The sequence below is a fragment of the Heptranchias perlo genome, chromosome 15 (assembly GCF_035084215.1).
Source record: "Heptranchias perlo isolate sHepPer1 chromosome 15, sHepPer1.hap1, whole genome shotgun sequence".
Classification (NCBI taxonomy): Eukaryota; Metazoa; Chordata; class Chondrichthyes; order Hexanchiformes; family Hexanchidae; genus Heptranchias; species Heptranchias perlo.
Genome location: NC_090339.1, coordinates 51204297 through 51227707, shown reverse-complemented (window position 1 = coordinate 51227707; position 23411 = coordinate 51204297). Strand labels below are relative to the sequence as shown.

At 44.6% G+C, this 23411-nt stretch overlaps 1 protein-coding gene across 1 annotated transcript in view; it reads left to right on the top strand.

The window, feature by feature from the left end:
• eda (ectodysplasin A) overlaps positions 1–23411 on the top strand; it is a 221837-nt gene that overhangs the window by 137184 nt on the left and 61242 nt on the right. The window contains exon 2 of the mRNA XM_067997223.1: positions 8238–8394. Within this exon, the coding sequence (XP_067853324.1) occupies positions 8238–8394 (157 nt within the window). The remainder of the gene's footprint in view (positions 1–8237; positions 8395–23411) is intronic.

The following is a 23411-nucleotide window of genomic DNA, read 5'->3' as shown; positions in this document are numbered from 1 at the left end:
GATGGGCCTATATTCTTTGGAGTTTAGAAGAATGAGAGATGGTCTCATTGAAACGTATAAAATTCTTAGTGGGCTTGACAGGGTAGATGCTGATCGTCTCCTGGCTGGAGAGCCTAGAACTAGAGATCATAATCTCAAGATAAGGGGTCGGCCATTTAGGACTGAGATGAGGATAATTTTCTTCACTCAGCGAATTGTGAATCTTTGGAATTCTCTACCCCTGAAGGCTGTGGATGCTCAGTCGTTGAGTATATTCAAGACTGAGATCGATAGATTTTTGGAAACGCAGGGAATCAAGGGATATGGAGATAGGGCGGGAAAGTGGAGTTGAGGTACTGGCAGAACAGGCTCGGGGGGCCATATGGCCTACTCCTACTCCTGCTCCTATTTCTTATGTTCTTAAAAACAGAAAATGCTGGACAAGGTTAAGCAGTTTGGAGAGCATCTGTAGAGAGAAACAGAGTTAACATTACAGGTTGATCACCTTTCATTAGAACCATCAGGGACCAGTTCTGATGAAAGGTCATTGACCTGAAACATTGGGCCCGATATTACCTTGGCGGCGGCGGGGTGGGGGGGGGCGATTGGGCGTGTGGGTAATGCGTCCGGTGAAATCAGTCTGCTTCGCGCGCAATTGCAGGCTGATTGGATCCACTTACCTCTTGTTCCGGGTTCCCCGCTGGAAAGCTGCGCGGCGGGCGGGCTGCGCATGCACAGTAAGGTCTGTCAGCTGGAGGAGCTCTATTTAAAGGGGCGGTCCTCCACTGACTGATGCTGCAAGAAATAGGAAAAATTACAGCATGGAGCAGCCCAGAGGGAAGGCTGCTCCCAGGTTTAATGATGCCTCACTCCAGCTCTTATTGGATGGGGTGAGGAGGAGGGGGAGGACAGTGATCTTCCCTCCCGGTGGGCGGGAGGAAGCGGCCTGCCTCTGCCACCAAGAAGGCCTGGCTCGAGGTGGCAGAGGAGGTCACCTGCACCACCAACATATTGCCCACCTGCATACAGTGCAGGAGGTGCTGCAATGACCTAAGTAGGTCAGCTGAAGTGAGTACACTTACTCATTCCCCTACACTCCGTCTGGCACATCACCGCCCCCACCCCACATCTCCTTCTCCACTGCCAACACTACTCTGTCACATCACCCCTCACACCCACTCAAACCTCATCCTCATCTTACCTGCACTTACTCACCTCGCCAGTACTCATCCCGCCACTACCACTCAACCCAATCCTCATACAATCTCATGGCTCTATCTCATACTCACCCTCTCGTGCATCTCTTTCACAGTCAGCCTCACTCAACCTGCCACTACCTGTGCTGCAGCCACAGGGCATGCATCACATATGTGCAGTAGGAAGCATAAGGCAAATGTGTTGTGAGCATGAAGGGGATGCACAAGGGTGTTTGAGGGTTTGTCATGGTTTTTACTTACATTTAATTTCTGAGCAACTCACATTACATATTATATTGGCACCACTACTGCCACGTCTTTGCGAATCTTGTCTGGTTTGTGCAATAATGCCCTTTCCTGAGGATCACAATGAAGACCCACAACTGATGCCACCCATTGTGTCACTGCAGAGTGGGTGTAGGTGTATTTGCAGGGCTCTTTTGTGCAGACGACTGAGAGACGTCGGCGATGTCCCCAGTGTCCGATGTCCCCACCCTAGAAGGATGCGGAGGAGAAGTTGTTGAGGGCAGTGGTGACTTTGACAGCGACAGGTAAGAAGATGGTGCTCGGGCCAGCCGGGAGCAGCTCGGCATGAAGGAGGCTGCAGATGTCCACGACTACATGTCGAGTGACTCTGAGCCTCCGTGTGCACTGCTGCTCAGAGAGGTCCAGGAAGCTGAGCCTCGGTCTGTGGAACCTGTGGCGAGGGTAGTGCCCTCTGCGACGCATCTCTTCTGTGGTTGCCCTCCATCCTGCTGTGCAGGTGGATGTGTCACAGCACTGTGTTGTAGAGCTCCACGTGTCAGAGGTAGACGGTGTGGCCGGCGAGGCTGGTGATGCTGTTTGCCCTCCGAGGAGGTCATGACTGCAGCTACGGCGGCCCCCATCTGGAAGATGTACATCTGAGGGGGTCCGCAAGGTAGATACATGTGTCTGGACACTGGGGTAAGTGTGCAAGTTGGTGAATTTTGTTGTTAGGAGGATGGTGGTGGAGGCCAAACTTTGTCTCAAGTGACAGAGTGGCCTCCTGGAATGAGTGAGGGTCTCCCCCCACCACCTGTCAAATGGACCTTTGCAGCTGCCACAGGCTGATGGCTGCAACACGTCCATTTGAACTGGGAGTGTACGGGAAACAGTCCCAGTTGTTTGTAAAATCCCAACCCTCCTAAAATATCATGTTAATCAGGTCTGTAAACGACCTGAAATACCAAAATAAATACCTTAAGTGGCTCCCCGCGGCTTTAATTGCCGTCGGGAGTCCCACATGCGGGGGCTGCGCGCGCATGTCAACGCGTCAGTGGGGAACCCGGAAATGGGGCGGGTTGGAGCCGGGCTCCCGACCCGCCCCGAGCATCCCCGATTTTCGTAGCCCCCCCGCCAGGAACGCACCCGATCGCGGGTGCTAAAATAGAGCCCATTAACTCTGTTTCTCTGTCCACAGATGTTGCTGAGCGTTTCCAACATTTTCCGTTGCTACTTGGTAGGATTTTTGTTCTTCTCTAATCCCACTGATCTAAGATTGATCTGAAGCAGATTTTTTTTCTGTTGTGCAAATCTTTTAACTTGTAAACACCACTTCTTTAGTTTGTAGTAATTTTGCAATAAACCACAACATGTTGAACACATTCTACTTTTAAGACTTCACACAGAAACACTTCACACAAAAAATGCAATGAAGGACAACATGAGGGCAAAGTAATGGTTTTAGATGTTTCGGTTCTGTTTCTGCAACATGCTCCTGATTCATTTTGAATACAGGAGCCCACAAATGTAGCGAGCACTAAACTGATCTTACAGACTTACCAAGGTACACCATTGAGTTAGTACCACTGGTGTCATTGTATACCCCACAGTTCACAAATGGGGGCATGTTGTCTTCCAGGATGGCTATGCTTGATGACAACAGAATGGCATTGTACATTGAGAATCAAACTAACTGGGCTGGCCTGACATCCATTTTGTGACCAAAGTTCGACAATCCAACCTGTATGGAGAGGTTTGCTGATCACGCAATGGCCTGTTGGCTCAAATGATTATAGCAATGAGTAGCTGTGTTACACAGACCCGGAGTTCTCTGGTTTATTCTGCAATCTGTGCTGAATTAACACTTTTTTCAGCTAAGGTGGTGGTTGGGATGTTATAATTTGCATTTGTGTCAGGATATGGAAACTTGAAGTTTTGTTTTGTGGAATTGGAGTATTGAGGACGAGGGCTGCATATATAAATTAGGAATAACATTAATGTGATGTTTTGTTCTATCTATGTTCTCCAGCACAATATGTACTTCCTATAATTGGTTTGGCTGAGAATAGGAATAATAAGCTTTTGATATGTTGCCTGAGATCATTGAGAAACTCTGTAAAGTTTGTGGCTAAGCAAACCTCATTAAAATCTGCCAGACTGTCGAAGGGATAGCAGTTCTGAAGAATGTGATCGAGCTGCTGGTGTCCTACTGGTTTACTTTGTGGTCTGAGATAAATCTGTAAAGTTCAAGCTCTAATTTGCCAAATGCATTTGGAGAGCTCCCACACTGTGAAATCTGATTCAGAATGGGACAGGACACAGATAATTAGTGACTCATGCATGCTCAGGGTATAGCAGGTAGTACATATCGGAAGGGAGGGAAAATATTGGGAATAAAGGCTGATGAAAATATTGGAAACAATTTTACAACACCATGTTATAGTCCAGCAATTTTATTTTAAATTCACAAGCTTTCGGAGGCTTCCCCCTTCCTCAGGTGAACGATGTTTTTCCAACAACGTTCACCTGACGAAGGGGGAAGCCTCCGAAAGCTTGTGAATTTAAAATAAAATTGCTGGACTATAACTTGGTGTTGTAAAATTGTTTCCAATTGTCAACTCCAGTCCATCACCGGCATCTCCACATCATGGAAAATATTGGAAGCTTTGGGAAGAGGAGGCAAGGGTGAAGCTTTTATGGGCAAAAGTTCTTTCAGGCATTGGAGTGCGGGATGGGTGAGTTTTATTGGTATGATTTGTGATTAGTTTTTAAAAGTGATTAATTTTCTAGTTAGTTATGTTAAAAATTTCATTTGCAGAGGTATATGAGGAGTGGGGGAGAGGCATGAGGAAGTAATGTGACCACTGAAAGGACTTGGGATAATTGCAGGAGTATGGTTCTTCATCCAGTACCTCACTCAACATTTTTCCTATCTGACTCCAGAAGTTGAGTGCCATGAGATTATCTGATTATGGACTCCATTGCAGCCCAGTATGATCCTCCATGTACAGGTCTCATTTTGGTGCTGCTATCGCTGACTCTGCTTGGCTAGCATATGATTTAACCAGTTTACTCTTATAATACAACAACAAGTTGCATTGCTACAGCATTTTCATGTACAGAAAGCTTTCCAGAGCATTTTACAGGGCAGAAGAAAAGAGTAGACTTTGAGTAGTGCGGAAAAGGGCAACAGCAGTAGTTTTGACAGATGTGGCTGAAGGCATTGTGGAACAGTTTTTTGGGGACTTATTGAAGGTGGGGCAGTAGATAGCAAGTTGAAGAGATTTAGGATGAAGTTCCTTAGGACAGCTGTATAATGACAGAGAGAACAGCCACTATTGTAGGAGCAGGGGGCGTGGGAACACAGGAGGCAGTTGAGATACTGTATGGGTTAAAAATTGATAGAGGAGGTACTAGAAAGGCTGGCAATGCATAAAGTCGATAAGTCACCAAGTCCAGATGGGATGCAGCCTAGGTTGCTGAGGGAAGTAAGGGTGCAAATTGTGTAAATACTGGCCACAACCTTCCAATCGTCCTTAGACATAGGGGTAGTGCTGGAGGACTGGAGAATTACAAATGTTACACCCTTGTTCAAAAAAGGATGTAAAGATAAACCAAGCAACTAGAGGCCAGTCAGTTTAACCTCGGTGGTGGGGAAGCTTTTAGAAACAGTTTTGTCCCAGATAATTAATAGACACTTGGACAAGTGTGGATTAACAAAGGAAAGCCAGCACGGATTTGTTAAAGGCAAATCGTGTTTGACTAACTTGATTTGAGTTTTTTGATGAGGTAACAGAGAGGGTTGATGAGGGCAATGTGGTTGATGTTGTGTACATAGATTTCCAAACGGCATTTGATGAAGTGCCACATAATAGGCTTATCAATAAAATTGACGCCCACGGAATAAAAAGGGCAGTAGCAACATGCATATGAAATTGGCTAAGTAATAGGAAACAGAGGGTAGTGGTGAATGGTTGTTTTTCAGGCTGGAGGGAGGTATACAGTGGTGGTCCCCAGGGGTCGGTACTGGGACCACTGCTTTTTTTTGTTATATAATAATGACTTGGACTTGGCTGTACAGGGCACAATTTCAAAATTTGCAGATGACACAAAACTTGGAAGTGTAGTGAACAGTGAGGAGGATAGTGATAGACTTCAAAGGACATAGACAGGCTGGTGGAATGAGTGGACACGTGGCAAATGAAATTTAATGCTGAGAAGTGTGAGGTGATATATTTTGGTAGGAAGAACGAGGAGAGACAGTATAAACTAAAGGATACAACTCTAAAGGGGGTGCAGGAACAGAGAGACCTGGGGACATATGTACACTAGTCATTGAAGGTGGCAGGACAGGTTGAGAAAGCAGCTAAAAAAGCATACAGGATCCTGGGCTTCATAAATAGAAGCATAGAGTATAAAAGCAAGGAAGTCATGATGAACCTTTATAAAACACTGCTTCAGCCACAATTGGAGTATTGTGTCCAATTCTGGGCACCGCACTTTAGGAAGGATATGAAGGCCTTAGAGAGGGTGCAGAAAAGATTTACTAGAATGGTTCCAGGGATGAGGAACCTCAGTTACGTGGATAGACTGGAAAAGCTGGGATTATTCTCCTTATAGCAGAGAAGGTTGAGAGGAGATTTGATAGAGGTGTTCAAAATCATGAAGGATCAAGACAAAGTAAATAAAGAAAAACTGTTCCCATTGGTGGAATGGTCCCGAACCAGAGGACACAGATTTAAGGTGATTGGCAAAAGAACCAAAGGCGACATGAGGAAAAACTTTTTTACGCAGCGAGTGGTTAGGATCTGGAATGCACTGCCTGAAAGGGTGTTCGAAGCAGAGTCAATTGTGACTTTCAAAAAGGAATTAGATAGGTACCTGAAGGAGAAAAATTTGCAGGGCTACGGGGAAAGAGCGGGGAAGTGGGACTGGCTGGATTGTTCTTGCAGAGAGCGGGCGCAGGCTCGGTGGGCTGAGTGGTCTCCTTCTGTGCCGTAACCATTCTATGATTCTATCTATCTGAAGAGTAGAGGATGCATACAGGGAAGTGCGGCTAGGCAAGATCACTGACAAGGGTGGACCATAGTCATGAGGGGTTTGAAAGAGAGGAGGAGGATCTTGGTCAATTTGCTGAGGCATGGGAAGCCAATGGAGCTGGATGAGGATGAAAATGATGGAAGAATGGGAATTTATGGAGGTCACACCGTCTGAATGAGTACAGTATGGAGGATGACTACTAGTGTAGGTCCAGCGAGGTGTGCTGCACCACACATAGTGATGAATGCATGGGTTCAGGCAGTGGGTAGCTGTAGGCCTGTCCAGAAGAGAACACTGCCTGGTGCAACAGCATCTTGCATTTATATTGTGCCTTTAATAGAAAAACACCTTTAAAACAGAAAGAAAGGAGTTATCATAATGTGTTACAGCACAGAAGGAGGCCATTTGGTCCATCATGTCTATGCCAGCTCTTTGAGAGAGCTATTCAATTAGTCCCATTCCCCTGCTCTTTCCCCATAGCCCTGTAATTTTTTTTCCCTTCAAGTATTTATTCTATTCCCTTTTGAAAGTTGTTATTGAATCTGCTTCCACCATCCTTTCAGGCAGTGCATTCCAGAGTTAGTGGGAGAGTTGTGACAGATAGACCAGGGAATGTGGTGGGCATAGAGCAGTTTGTCAGAATGAAGGAGGGAGAAGGGCAAAGAATGAGTTAGGGCAAGGTGTGAGTGGAGCACAGCTGGGCAAGTAAAAGGGTAGTGCCTGGATGGCAGCCACAAGTGGAACAAGAATAGCAATGATATGTTCAGATGCAATGGGAGATTAAGGATGCAGTGGTTAAAGCAGAAAGCCATGAGTTGTGGTTGCAGTCAGCTGAGAGTTTGTAGTCCAAGGCTGGCCTGGAGTTCAAGGACCAGGAAAGAGTTATCAGTTTGGGGCAAGACTGGAGGACAAACACGGGAACTGACCAGGAGGACAACAAAGTTTGGGGTCAGATCGGAAGTCAGGCATCCAGGGCAGACAGAGAAAGTCAGAACTAGAGTTCATTGGGGAGGACAAAGTTGAAGTCTGGGAGGTCTGATTCCATAGGTTGCTTGTAGGGTTGTAGTCAGGCAGGTAGCTGCCTGGAGGTTGCAAATATGAGAACTATCTGAAGGTCTGGAGGCGCCTGGAATTTGGAGCCCAGGTGCTGCTTGGTTGGCAAAGTAATGGGCTGGATCAAGGTCATGGATCAGACCTCAAAGACTGGGACCTCCCTGGGAGTTGGTATTTGATTTGCAGTTACAATTGTTATACCCATGAAGGTTGAAGCTTGGGAACTGGTTTGTGATTTATGGTAAACTAGCCATTGAAAAGGGACAAGTTGGGATTGTCTAAGTCCATAGTCTGCATGAGAGTTGTAGCCTTGAGTTTGCTAGGGATTGTGTAAAGATTGAATGGGAATTGAGAGCCTGTGCAGCTAGGGACAAGAAGCAGAGTGAAGAAAGAAAAGGAGCTGGCTGGACTTTGTCTTTTGAGGATTGGACAGGTGAAGATATCCTTTGTGACAGGTGGGGAGGGGTCTAGGAGTGGGGGACTTGTACGTTGCAGCACAGTAGTGTCTATTGGAACTCATGGTTGCCAGCTGTGATAATGCCAGTGTTGGTCAGTTCCAACAGGTAGGAATCAGGATGAGACCCTGTTGTAGGCAAGATGGGTCAGAGATTTCTGCCAAGGTAGTGGTGGTAAAGAACAATCACACTATTGTGTTTTGCAGAGAATCTGTAAAGCCATGTTTTTGAGATTGTGCTAATTACCTCACTCTCATTTTTCTTTCCTCAGATACACATGTTAAATTACTTCATCACAGATGATCCAACACTTTCCCATGGAGATCAAGCGGAGGTGGTTCATCGGATGAAGCGAAGCCACAGCAAAGAACCAGGAGAAAGAGGTGAACAAGCAGTGAAAGGGGATAGAGGTGAGAGCATGGGTAGAGGTATGGATTTTGTGTTAAAGTAAAGCCCTAACCTCTCTGCTATCTGCAGACTTTTAAAATTCTTCCAATGAGTCCCTTATTCAAATTCTAACATACAAAAAAAATACTCAATGCACATTTTCAGTTGTGTTGCTGTTATGTTGCTTCCTCACCTACAAGTTATTAATGGACTGTCCCATCAATGTCATTCTGCTAATGCAATGCAGCTTATCTGTGACATTGACAAATGGAACAGCTCATTTCACCAAGAGGGGAGCAATGTAATTGGGACAGTAGTAGTTAATGCACGATTCTGGGTTTTAATAAGGATCCATTAACTGTCAGAATTTTATTGTGCCATTTGGTTGAGGATTTACTTTAAACCATTGTCTTTGTCAATCCACGTTATCAGCTAGACCCCTGGTTTTTGTTTCTAATGCAAAAATGGACAGAATTGCACAATCCAGTTTCCAAAATAACAGTAAGGATCGCTGACCGTTCAAATGGAGCTATCTGCTCTGACCTCATTTATCTTTCCTTTTCCCTATATCCTTTTATATTCTTCCTTTCTAGGTACTTATCCAATTCTGTTTTAAATGATGCATAGTCCCTGCCTCAACAACCACTTGTGGAAAAGCATTCCATGTTCTAATAACTATGTGTGAAAACATTTCTTCAACAGGGGTGTAGCAGTTGCCACCCTGCAATCATTTGACACAATTCCCATTTATAGTTAGTGCCTCCACTATCTTGTCCCTAATCTCCTTCAGTATTCTGGAATGCATGCCACCTGGACCCAGTGATTTTTCTACCTTTTTAGTTCTATAACTTTTTTAAAATACTGTTTTCATTGGAATATTTATTTCCAGTAATGAATCTTCCATATCCTCATCAGCTAGAACAAAAGTACTACTTTCACCTTCCCCTATAAAAACGGAGGGATAACTCTTACTCCACATCTTCACCATTTCTTCACTCTCAAGTACAAAATGCCCACCTATATCTTAAGATGGTTCTTTCACAACTTATATTTACTGACAACGTTAAAGGTGCTATATAAACACAAATTGTTGTTATAAAATTCCTTGCTGTTGACTCCCAGTCTTCTTTCACACTCGATCTGCTTAATTTCCCTTTTTGCTTCCCTTCTATGTACTTTATAAAACGTTCAATTTGTTAATGCATTATCCCTCCTATATTCCAAGCCTTCTGTTTATACCTCACTTTTGATCTAACCTTTATTTATCCCACAGAGCCCCAGCTTTTGATGTACATCCTTTACCCTCGGTCTGAATGTAGTTAATTTGTACCATACTCTTCTTGTACGTAAGAAATAGGAGCAGGAGTAGGCCATACGGCTCCACGAGCCTGCTCCGCCATTCAGTAAGATCATGGCTGACCTTCGACCTCAACTCCACTTTCCTGCCCAATCCCCATATCCCTTGATTCCCATAGAGTCCAAAAATCTATCTATCTCAGCCTTGAATATAAATCAACGACTCAGCATCCACAGCCCTCTGGGGTAGAGAATTCCAAAGATTCACAACCCTCCGATTGAAGAAATTCCTCCCCATCTCAGTCTTAAATGGCCGAACCCTTATCCTGCGATTATGCCCCTAGTTCTAGACTCGCCAACCAGGAGAAACAACCTCTCAGCATCTACCCTGTCAATCCCCCTCAGGATCTTAAATGTTTCAATGGGATCACCTCTCATTCTTCTAAACTCCAGAGAGTGTAGGCCCATTCTAGTCAACCTCTCCTCATAGGACAACCCTCTCATCCCAGAAATTAATCTAGTGAACCTTCGAAGCACCGACTCCAAGGCAAGTATTTCCTTTAGATAAGGAGACCAAAACTGTATGCATAACTCCAGGTGAGGTCTCATCAAAGCCCTGTAGTAAGACTTCCTTACTCTTGTTCTCCAACCCTCTTGCAATAAAAGCCAACATGTCATTTGCTTTCCTAATTGCTTGCTCACTTTTTGTGTTTCTTGTACGCGGACACCCAAATCTCTCTGAATATCAACATTTACTAGTTTCTCACCATTTAAAAAATATTCTGTTTTTCTATTCTTCCTACCAAAGTGAATAACCTCACAGTTCCCCACACTATGCTCCATCTGCCACCTTCTTGCCCACTCACTTAACCTGTTTATATCCCTTTGCATACTCTTTGTGTCCTCCTCACAGCTTACTTTCCCACCTAGCTTTGTATTGTCAGCAAACTTGGATACATTACACTCGGTCCCTTCATCTAAATCACTAATATAGGTTGTAAATAGCTGAGGCCCAAGCACCGATCCTTGCGGCACCCCACTGGTTACAGCCTGCCAACCTGAAAATGACCCGTTTATCCCTACTCTCTTGTTTTCTGTCTGTTAACTAATCCTCTATCCATGCTAATATATTACCCCCAACCCCATGAGCCCTTATCTTGTGTAACAACCTTTTATATGGCACTTTATCGAATGCCTTTTGAAAATCCAAATATACTGCATCCACTGGTTCCCCTTTATCTACCCTGCTAGTTACATCTTCAAAAAACTCTAATAAATTAGTCAAACACGATTTCCCCTTCATAAATAATGGATCCAGCATTTTCCCGATGACTGACTGTATTTAAATATTTCTCACTGCTGGACCTCAATTTGATCTGTCATTTTTTTCTAATCAATGAGTTACATCAAGTCTACAGCACAGAAACAAACCATTGGGCCCAACTGGTCTATGCCGGTGTTTATGATCCACACAAGCCTCCTCCCTCCCTACTTCACTTAACCCTATCAGCATATCCTTCTATTCCTTTCTCCTTCTAGCTTCCCCTTAAATGCATCTATGCTATTTGCCTCAACTACTCCTTGCGGTAGCGCATTCCACATTCTTACCACTCTTTGGGTAAAGAAGTTTCTCCTGAATTACCTATTGGATTTATTAGCGACTATTTTATATTTATGACCTCTAGTTTGGACTCCCCCACAAGTGGAACTCAATCAGGTCACCCCTCAGCCTTCTCTTTTCTGGAGAAAAGAGCCCCAGCCTATTCAGCCTTTCCTGATAAGTATATCCTCTCAGTTCTGGTATCAGCCTAGTGATTATTTTTTTTTGCACCTTCTCTCTTGCCTCTATATCCTTTTTATAATATGGAGACCAGAACTATTCACAGTACTCTGTGTGGTCTAACCAAGGTTCTATACAAGTTTAACATAACTTCTCTGATTTTTAATTCTATCCCTTTAAAAATGAACCCCAGTGTTTTATTTGCCTTTTTTTATGGCCTTATTAACCTGCGTCGCTACTTTTAGTGATTTGTGTACCTGTACCCCAAGATCCCTTTGCTCCTCCACCCCATTTAGACTCTTATTATCCAAGCAGTATGTGGCTTCCTTACTCTTCGTACCAAAATGCACCACCTCACACATATCTATATTGAAATTAATTTGCCAGTTAGATGCCCATTCTGCAAGTTTATTAATGTCTTCTTGCGTTTGGCACATTCCTCCTTTATATTAACCAGACCCCCAAATTTGGTGTCGTCCACAAATTTTGAAATTGTACTTCCGATTCCCAAGTCCAAATCATTAGTGTAAATTGTGAACAAGAATGGTCCCAGCACTGATCCCTGAGGAACACCACTTCCCACCTTTTGCCAGTCTGAGTAGCTACCCTTAACCCCTACTCTCTGCTTTCTGTTTTGTAAACAACTTGCTATCCATTCTGCTACCTGCCCCCTGACTCCACATGCTCTGACCTTAGGCATGAGTTTACAATGCAGTACCATATCGAAGGCCTTTTGAAAATCCAAATATATTACATAAGAACATGAGAACATAAGAAATAGGAGTAGGCTGGATTCTGCTCCGCCATTCAATAAGATCATGGCTGATCTTCAACCTCAACTCCACTTTCCTGCCTGGTCCCCATACCCCTTGATTCCCCTAAAAGTCTAAAAATCTATCGATCTCATTCTTGAATATGCTCAACGACTGAGCATCCACACCCCTCTGGGGTAGAGAATTTCAAAGATTTGCAACCCTCTGAGTGAAGAAATTCCTCCTCATCTCAGTCCCAAATGTGCAACCTCTTAAGCTGAGACTGTGCCCCCTAGTTCTAGACCTTCCAGCCAATGGAAACAACCTCTCAGCATCTAGCCTGTAGCCCCTCTCACAATCCTATATGCTTTAATGAGATCACCTCTCATTCTTCTAAACTCCAGAAGGCCCATTCTACTCAATCTTTCCACATAGGACACCCTCTCATCCCAGGAATCAATCTAGTGAACCTTCAGTGTACTGCCTCTAAGTCAAGTATATCCTTCCTTAGGTAAAGAGACCAAAACTGCACACAGTACTCCAGGTATGGTCTCACCAAAGCCCTGTATAATAACAAGACTTCCTTACTCTTGTGCTCCAACCCCTTTGCAATTAAGGCCAACCTACCATTTGCCTTCCTAATTGCTCGCTGTACCTGCATGTTAACTTTGTGTTTCATGTACAAGGATACCCAAATCCTTCTGAACACCAACATTTAATAGTTTCTCACCATTTAAAAAATATTATACCTCATTGCCCTTTTCTACTCTTTCTGTTACTTCTTCAAAGAATTCAATAAGGTTGGTCAAGCATGACTTTCCCTTCTGAAATCCGTGCTGACTATTCTTTATTATATTTTCATTTTCAAGATGTTTTTCTATTACATCTTTTGAGTAAAGATTCCATTATATTTCCTACCATCACCGTTGAGCTAACTGGCCTATAGTTCCCTGGACTTGTTCTATCTCCCTTTTTAAATAGAGGAATAACATTAGCTGTCCACCAGTCCTCTGGCACTATTCCCTTTTCTAATGAATTTTTATGTATTTGTAATAATGCCTCTGCTATCTTTTCCCTAACTTCTTTTAATATGCGTGGAGATGAATCTGGACCAGTTCCCCTTTAATCACACTGAACTTGGCTCATTTTCATCCGAACAACTTTATTTTTGATTCCTCTTTTTCTCTTTGTTTATTACAATGTGAACCTAATTAGAATTACGGTCACTATTTCCCAATCTTTCTATCTTCAGAATGCTTACTTGTCTTGTTGGTCAGATTTAGCATTCAGAGATCACATAAACTAGGCTGGAATTGCCTAGAATATAGAGGGTTAAGGGGTGATTTGATTGAGGTTTTTAGGATTTTGAAAGGAATTCATGGGGTAGATAGAGAGAAACTTGTGGTGCTGGTGGGGGAGTCTAGGTCAAGGGCACATAAGCTTAAAATCAGAGCCAGGCCATTCAGGAGAGAAGTTGGAACTCTTCTTCACACAGAGTGGTAGAGGTGTGGAACTCTTTCCCACAAAAACAGTAGATGCTAGCTCAATTAATAATGTTAAATTTGGGATTGACAGATTTTTACTAGCCAAGGGTATTAAGGGATATGGAGCCAAGATGGTAAATGGGGTTAGGATACAGATCAGCCATGATCTCATTGAATGGTGGAACAGGCTTGAGGGGCTGAATGGCCTACTCCTGTTCCTATGTTTCTTTTTGGACATGAGGCATACTGATCCAGAAAATAGTCTTTGATGCATTTTAGAAACCCCTTGCTATGACGACATGGGCTTGATGGGCCAAATGGCATCCTTCTGTGCCATAATCGTCTTTGATTCTTTGACTTTAGGGCTGTTGAAGTCCCCTATTATTACAACTCTTACTACTGCAGACCTTTCTAAATTGCCTACAAATCTCATCCTCAATTTCTTTTGCACTATTTGGTGCCACTCTCATCTTCCAAATTTAGCAAATAAAGCAAAGCCTTAAACCAGAGTTGGCATGAAATCATCAGTTAGACTGGAGATGGCTTCTTAAATTGCAAAGAAACTAGATCAACCAAGATGTCCTTTATTTCATATTTCTACTGTATCCGTGGTATCCATGGTAACCTTGCAGTACCTCAACCAAGAGGTCACTCTTCATGTGTGAGCATAGTCAATGAATATCAGTAAAATGCGGGGAAGATTGCCACACTGGGTGGGGGGAGGATGCAGAGATATCCCCACCGAGGTGGACAACCTCTGCTGCATTTTGCCTGGACTTTGAGCTTGCAATATTTATAATAAACCCAAATTTCTGCGAGCTATCCAATGCATACCTGCCTTCAATTTATTAGGCTACGTCTAGTTCCTCTCCACTAGTTTCCGTGGAACCTCTGTACTATCCCAAAAAGTCATATTTCAAACCGCCCACCCTCCCGCTGAAATGTGCAACAATGTAGCACTCTGGCTTTTTATATGGGGGGCCAAAATATTTACGAAACTTGCAAATCTTCGGAGTTCCAGGTCAAATCCCAGATCCACGGGTGGGCCCCACTGGTATGCCGCCTCTCACGAGGTATACCGGCCACTGGCAGGTTGAGGACAAAGAAATTCCCGGCCTGGAAGTCCTCTCTTCCTGGCCACCCCCTCTCTCTCTTGCGCAGGTCACTTTGTTTTGGGTGGACGGAGGTTCTGCCCCAAACAGGGCCTGCTGGAGCTAGCAGAGAAGGCTGTGAACCAGCGTATCTGTGACCCAGCCTAATTCCCAGGCCTTCCACTGTATTGATGGTCCTGGGGGTGGCTGGAGGGCTTGCTGAAATTTGGTGCCATTGTACATATTTATTTGACGATGTCATTGTAACTCGATGTGTCAATGCCCTGTAGCATATTGCAGATTCTTATCCTCTGTGTAAACCATTTTATCCCTTCTATGTCAATGCTTTCTAACAGACTGCAGGCTATTATTCTTTTTAAACCATCTTAACCCCTCAACATAGCATGACTTTGTTATTCACTACAGACTGTGTTATATATAAAATCATACAAAAGAACAAGGTCAATTTTATTATGTAAGACTCCCCCGCTCACTACTTGTTTACCCATTCAAGGTCTCTTGACACTCCACATGCCCTAGAAATATTTGTTTTGATATGTTTACCTGACTTTAAAGACATTGCCCCAGAATGTTACAAGTTATTAGAGATTTATAGGGATCAGCTACATAACTTTATCCTTTCCAGGTTTGAGTTAAACCTGGCATCCAGGCATCTCATTCTACCTACAGCCCACCAGAATGGAAGGTAGGAAAATTTTTGCCATCCACCTTTGGCCAAAACTGGCTGGGGAGAGGACTTGTTGACAAAGAAGGAACTTTCAGTCCAAATGCCAGCCAAGATTCAGACTGGTTTTACGAATCCAATTTTAATTCTTGTCCTGCTGAACAATGGAGAGATTTAATTTCCTCAGATGCTGTTGTTAATCTGTCCACATGGTGTCTCCTTAATCGCACTTGAAACTGGAGTGACACAGACTTGCAATATTGATTCCACAGAGTCGAGAAAGTTGCTGACACTTCTATGAAAGTGTCTCTTTACAATTGTAACACTTAAAAATTTTTCCCTTTGGGGTAAAGACTTTTCTCCTCTAACTCTTAATTTTCCATAAAGCCCAAATCCTTCCAAGACTTTGTTGCTTTCATTTCCGGGGAGGCATTTCCAATATTCCGCTTCCAGTCCTGGATAGGATACAAAGAAAAGGGCTGTAATCTGACAGGAGATCCTTCTTTTGCTTCTAACCTCCAAAATCTTTCTCTCTTGTTAGAATCTTTTTATCGCTCTGATTTATCAGGCTCAGTGTTCCACTGAACTTTCCTTTTTTTTGTATTGCCTTGGAAGGTCAGAGAGAAATTTCAGTTTTATTTCATTTCAAATTTTGCTGATGGTTGTTAACCATCCTCAGGACATGAAATTGGATCCATGACATTTCAAATTATACATTGTCTAATTTAACGGTCCTGGGATATGTCAAATGTAAAATCCAGTATTTAGGTTGGCTTATACACAGGAACAATCATTCAGACATCCTAACAAGGTGGCCATTTATGCTACAATGTATCTTATTTGCCAGCTTCCACAGCTAGCTGGTTTTTACTCTTACATTCATATTTTCCTGTACACATCTGCTATCTCAGCTTTGACCTACACTTTTTGAGGCATGGTTCCTTTAATTCCCGGTCTCTTGTGCATCCTTTAATTCTTTTTCTTTCTCTCTTATGCCTCTTTTACTTCTCTATCTTATAGGATCGCTGCCTCCATGAGTTTTGAGTCAAATGTAAGGAATCTTACAACACCAGGTTATAGTCCAACAAATTTATTTTAAAATCACAAGCTTTCGGAGATTATCTCCTTCGTCAGATGATTGAATGAAAAGGTTCTCAAATCGCATATCTTATACAATGTTGGGACAGCATCACACCAATCAAAAGGTGTCGTTGTTATTCAAACAGGCCAGTCACGGAGAACAGAACGTCCCAGTACACTCGATATACATTGTGTCTTTTACACAGGCAAGCAGAAAGAAACTTAAAATGGCAGAGAGAGAGAGAGAATTTTAAAAAACATATAAATTTTTTCCCCCTTTTTGCTGGTGGGGTTACGTGTAGCGTGACATGAACCCAAGATCCCGGTTGAGGCCGTCCTCATGGGTGCGGAACTTGGCTATCAACTTCTGCTCGACGATTTTGCGTTGTCGTGTGTCTCGAAGGCCGCCTTGGAGAACGCTTACCCGAAGATCGGTGGCTGAATGTCCTTGACTGCTAAAGTGTTCCCCGACTGGGAGGGAACCCTCCTGTTTGGCGATTGTTGCGCGGTGTCCGTTCATCCGTTGTCGCAGCGTCTGCATGGTCTCGCCAATGTACCATGCTCCGGGGCATCCTTTCCTGCAACGTATGAGGTAAACAACGTTGGCCGAGTCACAGGAGTATGAACCATGTACCTGGTGGGTGGTGTCCTCTCGTGTGATGGTGGTATCCGTGTCGATGATCTGGCATGTCTTGCAGAGGTTGCCGTGGCAGGGTTGTGTGGTGTCGTGGACGCTGTTCTCATGAAAACTGGGTAACTTGCTGCGAACGATGGTCTGTTTGAGGTTGGGTGGCTGTTTAAAGGCGAGCAGTGGAGGCGTGGGGATGGCCTTAGCGAGGTGTTCGTCGTCATCGATGACATGTTGAAGGCTGCGGAGAACATGGTGTAGTTTCTCCGCTCCAGGGAAGTACTGGACGACGAAGGGTACTCTGTTGGTTGCGTCCCGTGTTTGTCTTCTGAGGAGGTCTATGCGATTCTTCGCTGTGGCCCGTCGGAACTGTCGATCGACAAGTCGAGCGTCATATCCCGTTCTTACGAGGGCGTCTTTCAGCGTCTGTAGGTGTCCATCGCGTTCCTCCTCGTCTGAGCAGATCCTGTGTATTCGTAGGGCCTGTCCATAGGGGATGGCCTCTTTGACGTGGTTGGGGTGGAAGCTGGAAAAGTGGAGCATCGTGAGGTTGTCCGTGGGCTTGCGGTAGAGTGAGGTGCTGAGGTGCCCGTCTTTGATGGAGATTTGTGTGTCCAAGAAAGAAACCGATTCTGAGGAGTAGTCCATGGTGAGTTTGATGGTGGGATGGAACTTGTTGATGTTATCGTGTAGTCTCTTCAGTGATTCTTCGCCGTGGGTCCATAGGAAGAAAATGTCGTCGATGTATCTGGTGTATAGTGTTGGTTGGAGGTCCTGTGCAGTGAAGAAGTCGTGCTCGAACTTGTGCATGAAAATGTTGGCGTATTGGGGTGCGAATTTGGTCCCCATGGCTGTTCCGTGTGTTTGGGTAAAGAACTGGTTATTGAAGGTGAAGACATTGTGATCCAGGATGAAGCGGATGAGTTGTAGGATGGCGTCTGGAGATTGGCTGTTGTTGGTGTTGAGTACTGAGGCTGTTGCAGCGATGCCGTCATCGTGGGGGATACTGGTGTATAGTGCCGAGACGTCCATCGTGGTGAGAAGTGTTCCTGGTTCAACTGGTCCGTGGGTGCTGAGTTTTTGTAGGAAGTCTGTAGTGTCGCGACAGAAGCTGGGGGTTCCCTGTACAATGGGTTTCAGGATGCCCTCGACGTATCCAGAGAGGTTCTCACACAGGGTTCCATTGCCTGATACGATAGGACGTCCGGGTGTGTTGGCTTTGTGTATCTTTGGGAGGCAGTAGAAGTCTCCCACGCGGGGAGTACGTGGGATGAGAGTGCGTAGGATGCTTTGAAGGTCTGGATCGAAGGTCTTGATCAGTTTGTTGAGCTGGTGGGTGTGTTCTTTGGTCGGATCTGCGGGTAACCGTCTGTAGTGTTCCTGGTTGTCCAGTTGTCGGTATGCTTCTTTGCAATAGTCCGTTCTGTTCTGTATGACAATGGCTCCTCCTTTGTCCGCTGGTTTGATGACGATGTTTCGGTTGGTCTTGAGAGCGTTGATGGCGTTGCGTTGTGCTCGGGTGACATTCTGGACTGTCTTCTGAGTGCGCCTGATGAATCTGGCATTGACGCATTTCCTGACAGCTTGGGCATACATGTCAAGCTGAGGGTAGCGACCCTCCGGAGGAGTCCAGTTTGACTCTTTCCTCTTCGGTTGCTGTACCGTGGATCCCTCTGTCTGCTGTTCTGGATCATTGATTGTCTCATTGGGTTCACTGTTGAAATCTTGGGGTTTGTGGTAAAATTCCCGGAGCCTCATTCTCCTGATGAATTCCTCTGTGTCCGCCGCGAGACCGATGCGGTCCATTTTGGTAGTGGGGCAGAAATTGAGCCCTCGGCTGAGAACCTCGATTTCGTCTGGTTGAAGGGTGTGGTCGGACAAATTGATGATAGACTTCCCTGTGGTTGTAACCGTGGTACCGGGGGAGGCTTGGTCGTTGCTGGTGGTGATGCCGAGTTTCTCAAGCTTCCTGCTCTTGGTTTTCATGTAGGCAGTGTAGTTCCGTTGCCTCGTCTGTTTGGCGGTATATCGTAGCTGGTCTGCTGTGTCCTGAGTACAGGTTGAGAGTATGGACTCTATCTTGGTTTCGAGGTTGTGGCGTCTGCTGTAGAGTTGGTGTATGAGATGGTTGCAGAGTGTGCGAGAGGTACGGCGGCAGAGTCTCTCAGCGTAATCCGAGTTGTTTTGAGTCAGCATGGAGCCAGTTGCAGAGCTTTGCCATCTGCTGCAAGATATCTGCAGCCAACCTGTAATATAGGCATGGCACTGCTATTGGCAGTCAAGGTCACCACTGCCCTGAATCTTTATGCCTTTAGATCATTCCAGATTAGCTAATATGCTTTCCTCAGATGTCTCAAACAGGTGACCGATGTGTCGATCAGCACTTTGATCTCCTTTTCCACTGCAGAGCAACAGGAGAATGAAATGACTGAAATGCCGTCTTGTTTTGGGGTGCTGGCTGGCGTACAGTAGCAGACAAGGGAGAAATGTTGGAGTGTTGGCTCCAAGACAGATCTTGAAACAGAACTTGTTTTACAAGATACCAGTGTGTGATGGTTGTGTGTCTGTGTGGGAGTGAGTGAGAAGAAAAAACAAGACATAACAGGAAAATAGTACTGGCCCAGAGCTTGATGAAGACCTGAGGCTTCACTTTCCCCTACCCCCTCCAAGCTGTTCAAAACATTTGGCCTCCTTCAGGAGATTCATGGGCTTTTGATTTCTGAGCCTTTCTCCAGTTTGAGTCTGGTCCTTTCTCCAGTTTGAGTCTGGTCCTTTGTACAACGTGCCATTTGGTCATGCAAGCAGGGAAGTAGTCTTGTGATGTTGCAAGATGAAGGAGAATATACACAGTAGTAAGACATGCACTCATCCTGATCAGCAGCAAGTGACCATGCATCCTGCAGCGAGGTTTGTTTCAATGATTTGATGTATCTTAAGGTTTTCAATTGTAAGTTGCAGGTATAATGGGCTCAATTTTAAAACTGAGCCGGGAAGGGGGCGGGGGTGGGAGGGGGGTCAAATTGAGGCCGGGAAACCCATTAGTACGGGTTTCCCGGACGTACTTACGATTTTGACGTAAGGACGTCTTTTATATCTTTTTTTTGTCAGTTTCCCGTCCGACTGACCGGCTGATTGACAGGCTGCTTTCAGTCGGACAGGAGACCAGCCAGGGAGACGATGTGTTCAGGTAAGTCTTTGTTTATATGGATGGGGGGGGCATAGGTGGGCACAGGGGGCTTGGGGGGCAGGGTTGGGCATACAAGTGCATGGGTGGGCAAGGTTGGCATGGGGGAAGAACCGGGGGTCAGTCGGGGGTGATGTCGGGATCGGGGATCATCGTGGGGGTCCGCGATCGTTGGGGGGGTGTTGGGGGTCAGAGGATCGCAGTTGGGGGGAGGATTGGGGTCGGGAGGGGTTGGTTGGGGACCGGGGGTCTGCAATCTTTGGGGCTGGTGCAGGTAGGCTTGTTGGCCTGGGGGAAGCACTCCTGCTCCTCTGGGCCCACAAGCTGTGCCTTTCTAAGCACCTACCTGTTAGTCTCAGGCCTTCTCGCCTCCTTTCACGAGGCCTAAAACAGAAGGTCTGGGAATCCCGGCCCCCTGGGGTTGAAATTGGTAAGTCCAGAAAAATGGACTCCCGCCCCGGTGAAAACCAGAAAGGGCAGGTTGGGGGCAGGTCTGAAATGGTGGTAATTTTCAATGCCCCCCCCCAACCCACCCATTTTTCACTTTGAAAATTGAGCCCCATGTGTGCCCTGCTGTAGTATGAGTACGCATGCAACGCAATAAAAGACCTGTGAGGTTATGTGCAGTTTTACATAAGCCAAGAGTAAACGTGGAACAGGCTGACAGGCGACACTTTATGGCATGTAATTGTGGACCATTTATACGGTAAATGCTACTGTTACCTTGCTAGATTCCACGAGTTGTGCTGTCTACTCCCACATCTGTTCTCAGCTCCTGCTGTTCATGCTGACATTTGCTGCAACCACCTGTTAAGCCTGCTGCACTGTTGTCCCTTTGGTGTGTTAAACAAGGCAACCCTTATCACATCCACCTCAGGACGTCAGTTGCTGTGCTGTTCCATGATTTGCCCACGTTAGTTTTACTTCCATTGGTTTTGGTCTGCTATTCTCCTTTCCCCCCAACCCTGCCCCCCCCCTGCAATCTAGCCTTTACAAAGACTGCCAGATAATTAAAAACAATTTCAGCCCCTTTAAAGGTTCAAACAGTACTTGCCCACATTTGTGGCCATTTAAGTGGCTGCATCCCTTCAAAACTGAGCAACAACCCACCTCAGAGTTTCCCACCCCTTTCCTTTGGTGATCACCCACCAAAAAGCACCTGAAAACACTTTGCAGCATTAACCTAGCAGTTTGCTCACTGATTCATAGGAACAGGAGTAGGCCATTCAGCACCCCCGCGCTTGTTCCGCCATTTAATTCAATTTATTAAATATTGGGAAGCAAGGGTATCACTTTCCATAGGAATTCAGGCCAAGTGTAAAGAGGGAAATGCCAATGATCTGTATCTTAACTTCATCATGGTTCCATAACCCTTAATACCCTTACCTAACAAAAATCTTCCAATTGTGAGTCCAGTCCAAGCTCCTATACGCTGGGACCAGAAAGCCTATTCTCTTGTTATGACCAGTCAATATTTGTTTAATTTATCAAAAATAATAACTTGTAATAAGAACATTAAGTATGGAATTAGAAAAGGCCAAGTAGCCCATCAATTCCACCTCTTCCACACTACAGGGCAGTCTGTCCCAATGGGGGCAGAAGTTATGCTGCAGCTATACAAAACCCTGGTTAGACCGCACCTGGAGTACTGTGAGCAGTTCTGGGCACCGCACCTTCGGAAGGACATATTGGCCTTGGAGGGAGTGCAGCGTAGGTTTACTAGAATGATACCCGGACTTCAAGGATTAAGTTACGAGGAGAGATTACACAAATTGGGGTTGTATTCTCTGGAGTTTAGAAGGTTGAGATGATCTGATCGAAGGTTATAAGATGTTAAGGGGAACAGATAGGGTGGATAGAGAGAAACTATTTCCGCTTGTTGGGGATTTTAGGAGTAGGGGACACAGTCTAAAAATTAGAGCCAGACCTTTCAGGAGTGAGATTAGAAAACATTTCTACACACAAAGGGTGTTAGAAGTTTGGAACTCTCTTCCGCAAACGGCAATTGATACTAGCTCAATTGCTAAATTTAAATGTGAGATAGATAGCTTTTTGGCAACCAAAGGTATTAAGGGATATGGGCCAAAGGCAGGTATATGGAGCTAGATCACAGATCAGCCATGATCTTATCAAATGGCAGAGCAGACACGAGGGGCTGAATGGCCTACTCCTATTCCCATGTTCCTAATGTAGATTATACTCCCCCATTTAACTTCCTTGGAGTAAAAAACTTACTGATCCCCATAGGAAATCAAGCAAAACCCCAACGTATTCATCCACTCTCTCATCCCAACTAATCAACCCTGACTTGCTGCCCTTCACTAACATTTCCACCCACAGCACAGTAACCATAGTGTCTTGTGTATTTAATCATCTCGGGTATTCCTATCGCCACCAATCCTCCTCCCAGCTAGATATTTATCTTTTTTTTATTTTTATAATCTTGTTTTGAATCATCAGTTTGTTTATTTTTATATGAAGCATTTTAGAAAATCAAGCAAAATTTCTGGTTGAGGAGGGGAAAGAGAAATCTGATGGAAAATATGATCTTGTCCTTTCTAACCATGCATTGATCAAAAGGGGAATAGTATTTCTTTGTCATTTTGCTGGCTTCTTAAAAATAGAAAAAGCACACATGAATCAAATGTGGCTTTCTATCAAACAAATTGTTAAAACAGAGGATTATACTAAGATTAGATCAGTATTAAACACAGCTGTAGACTGGGACTATTAAATACTGATTAATCTTTTTTGCCACTTCAAAAAAAAATAAAGATTTAAACTAGTGATTGGAATGGATAATGTCTTGATGTCAATTGATATTGTCAGATTATACAAATTAACATGAACCAGACTTGTATTGTGGATTGCTGTTCCATAGGTTAATTCCTTCTTGCTTTAATTACAGATCTTTTCTCAACAAGCAACATATTTGTGGGGTTTCAATTGGGACTCATATCCACTTTCCATAGAAATTCAGGCCAAATATAAAGAGGGAATGACAAATCTTGGAAATGCCACAATGGTGACATAGGCTTTTAGTCTTCAGACTAGAGTTAAAATTGGAACCCATTCTTA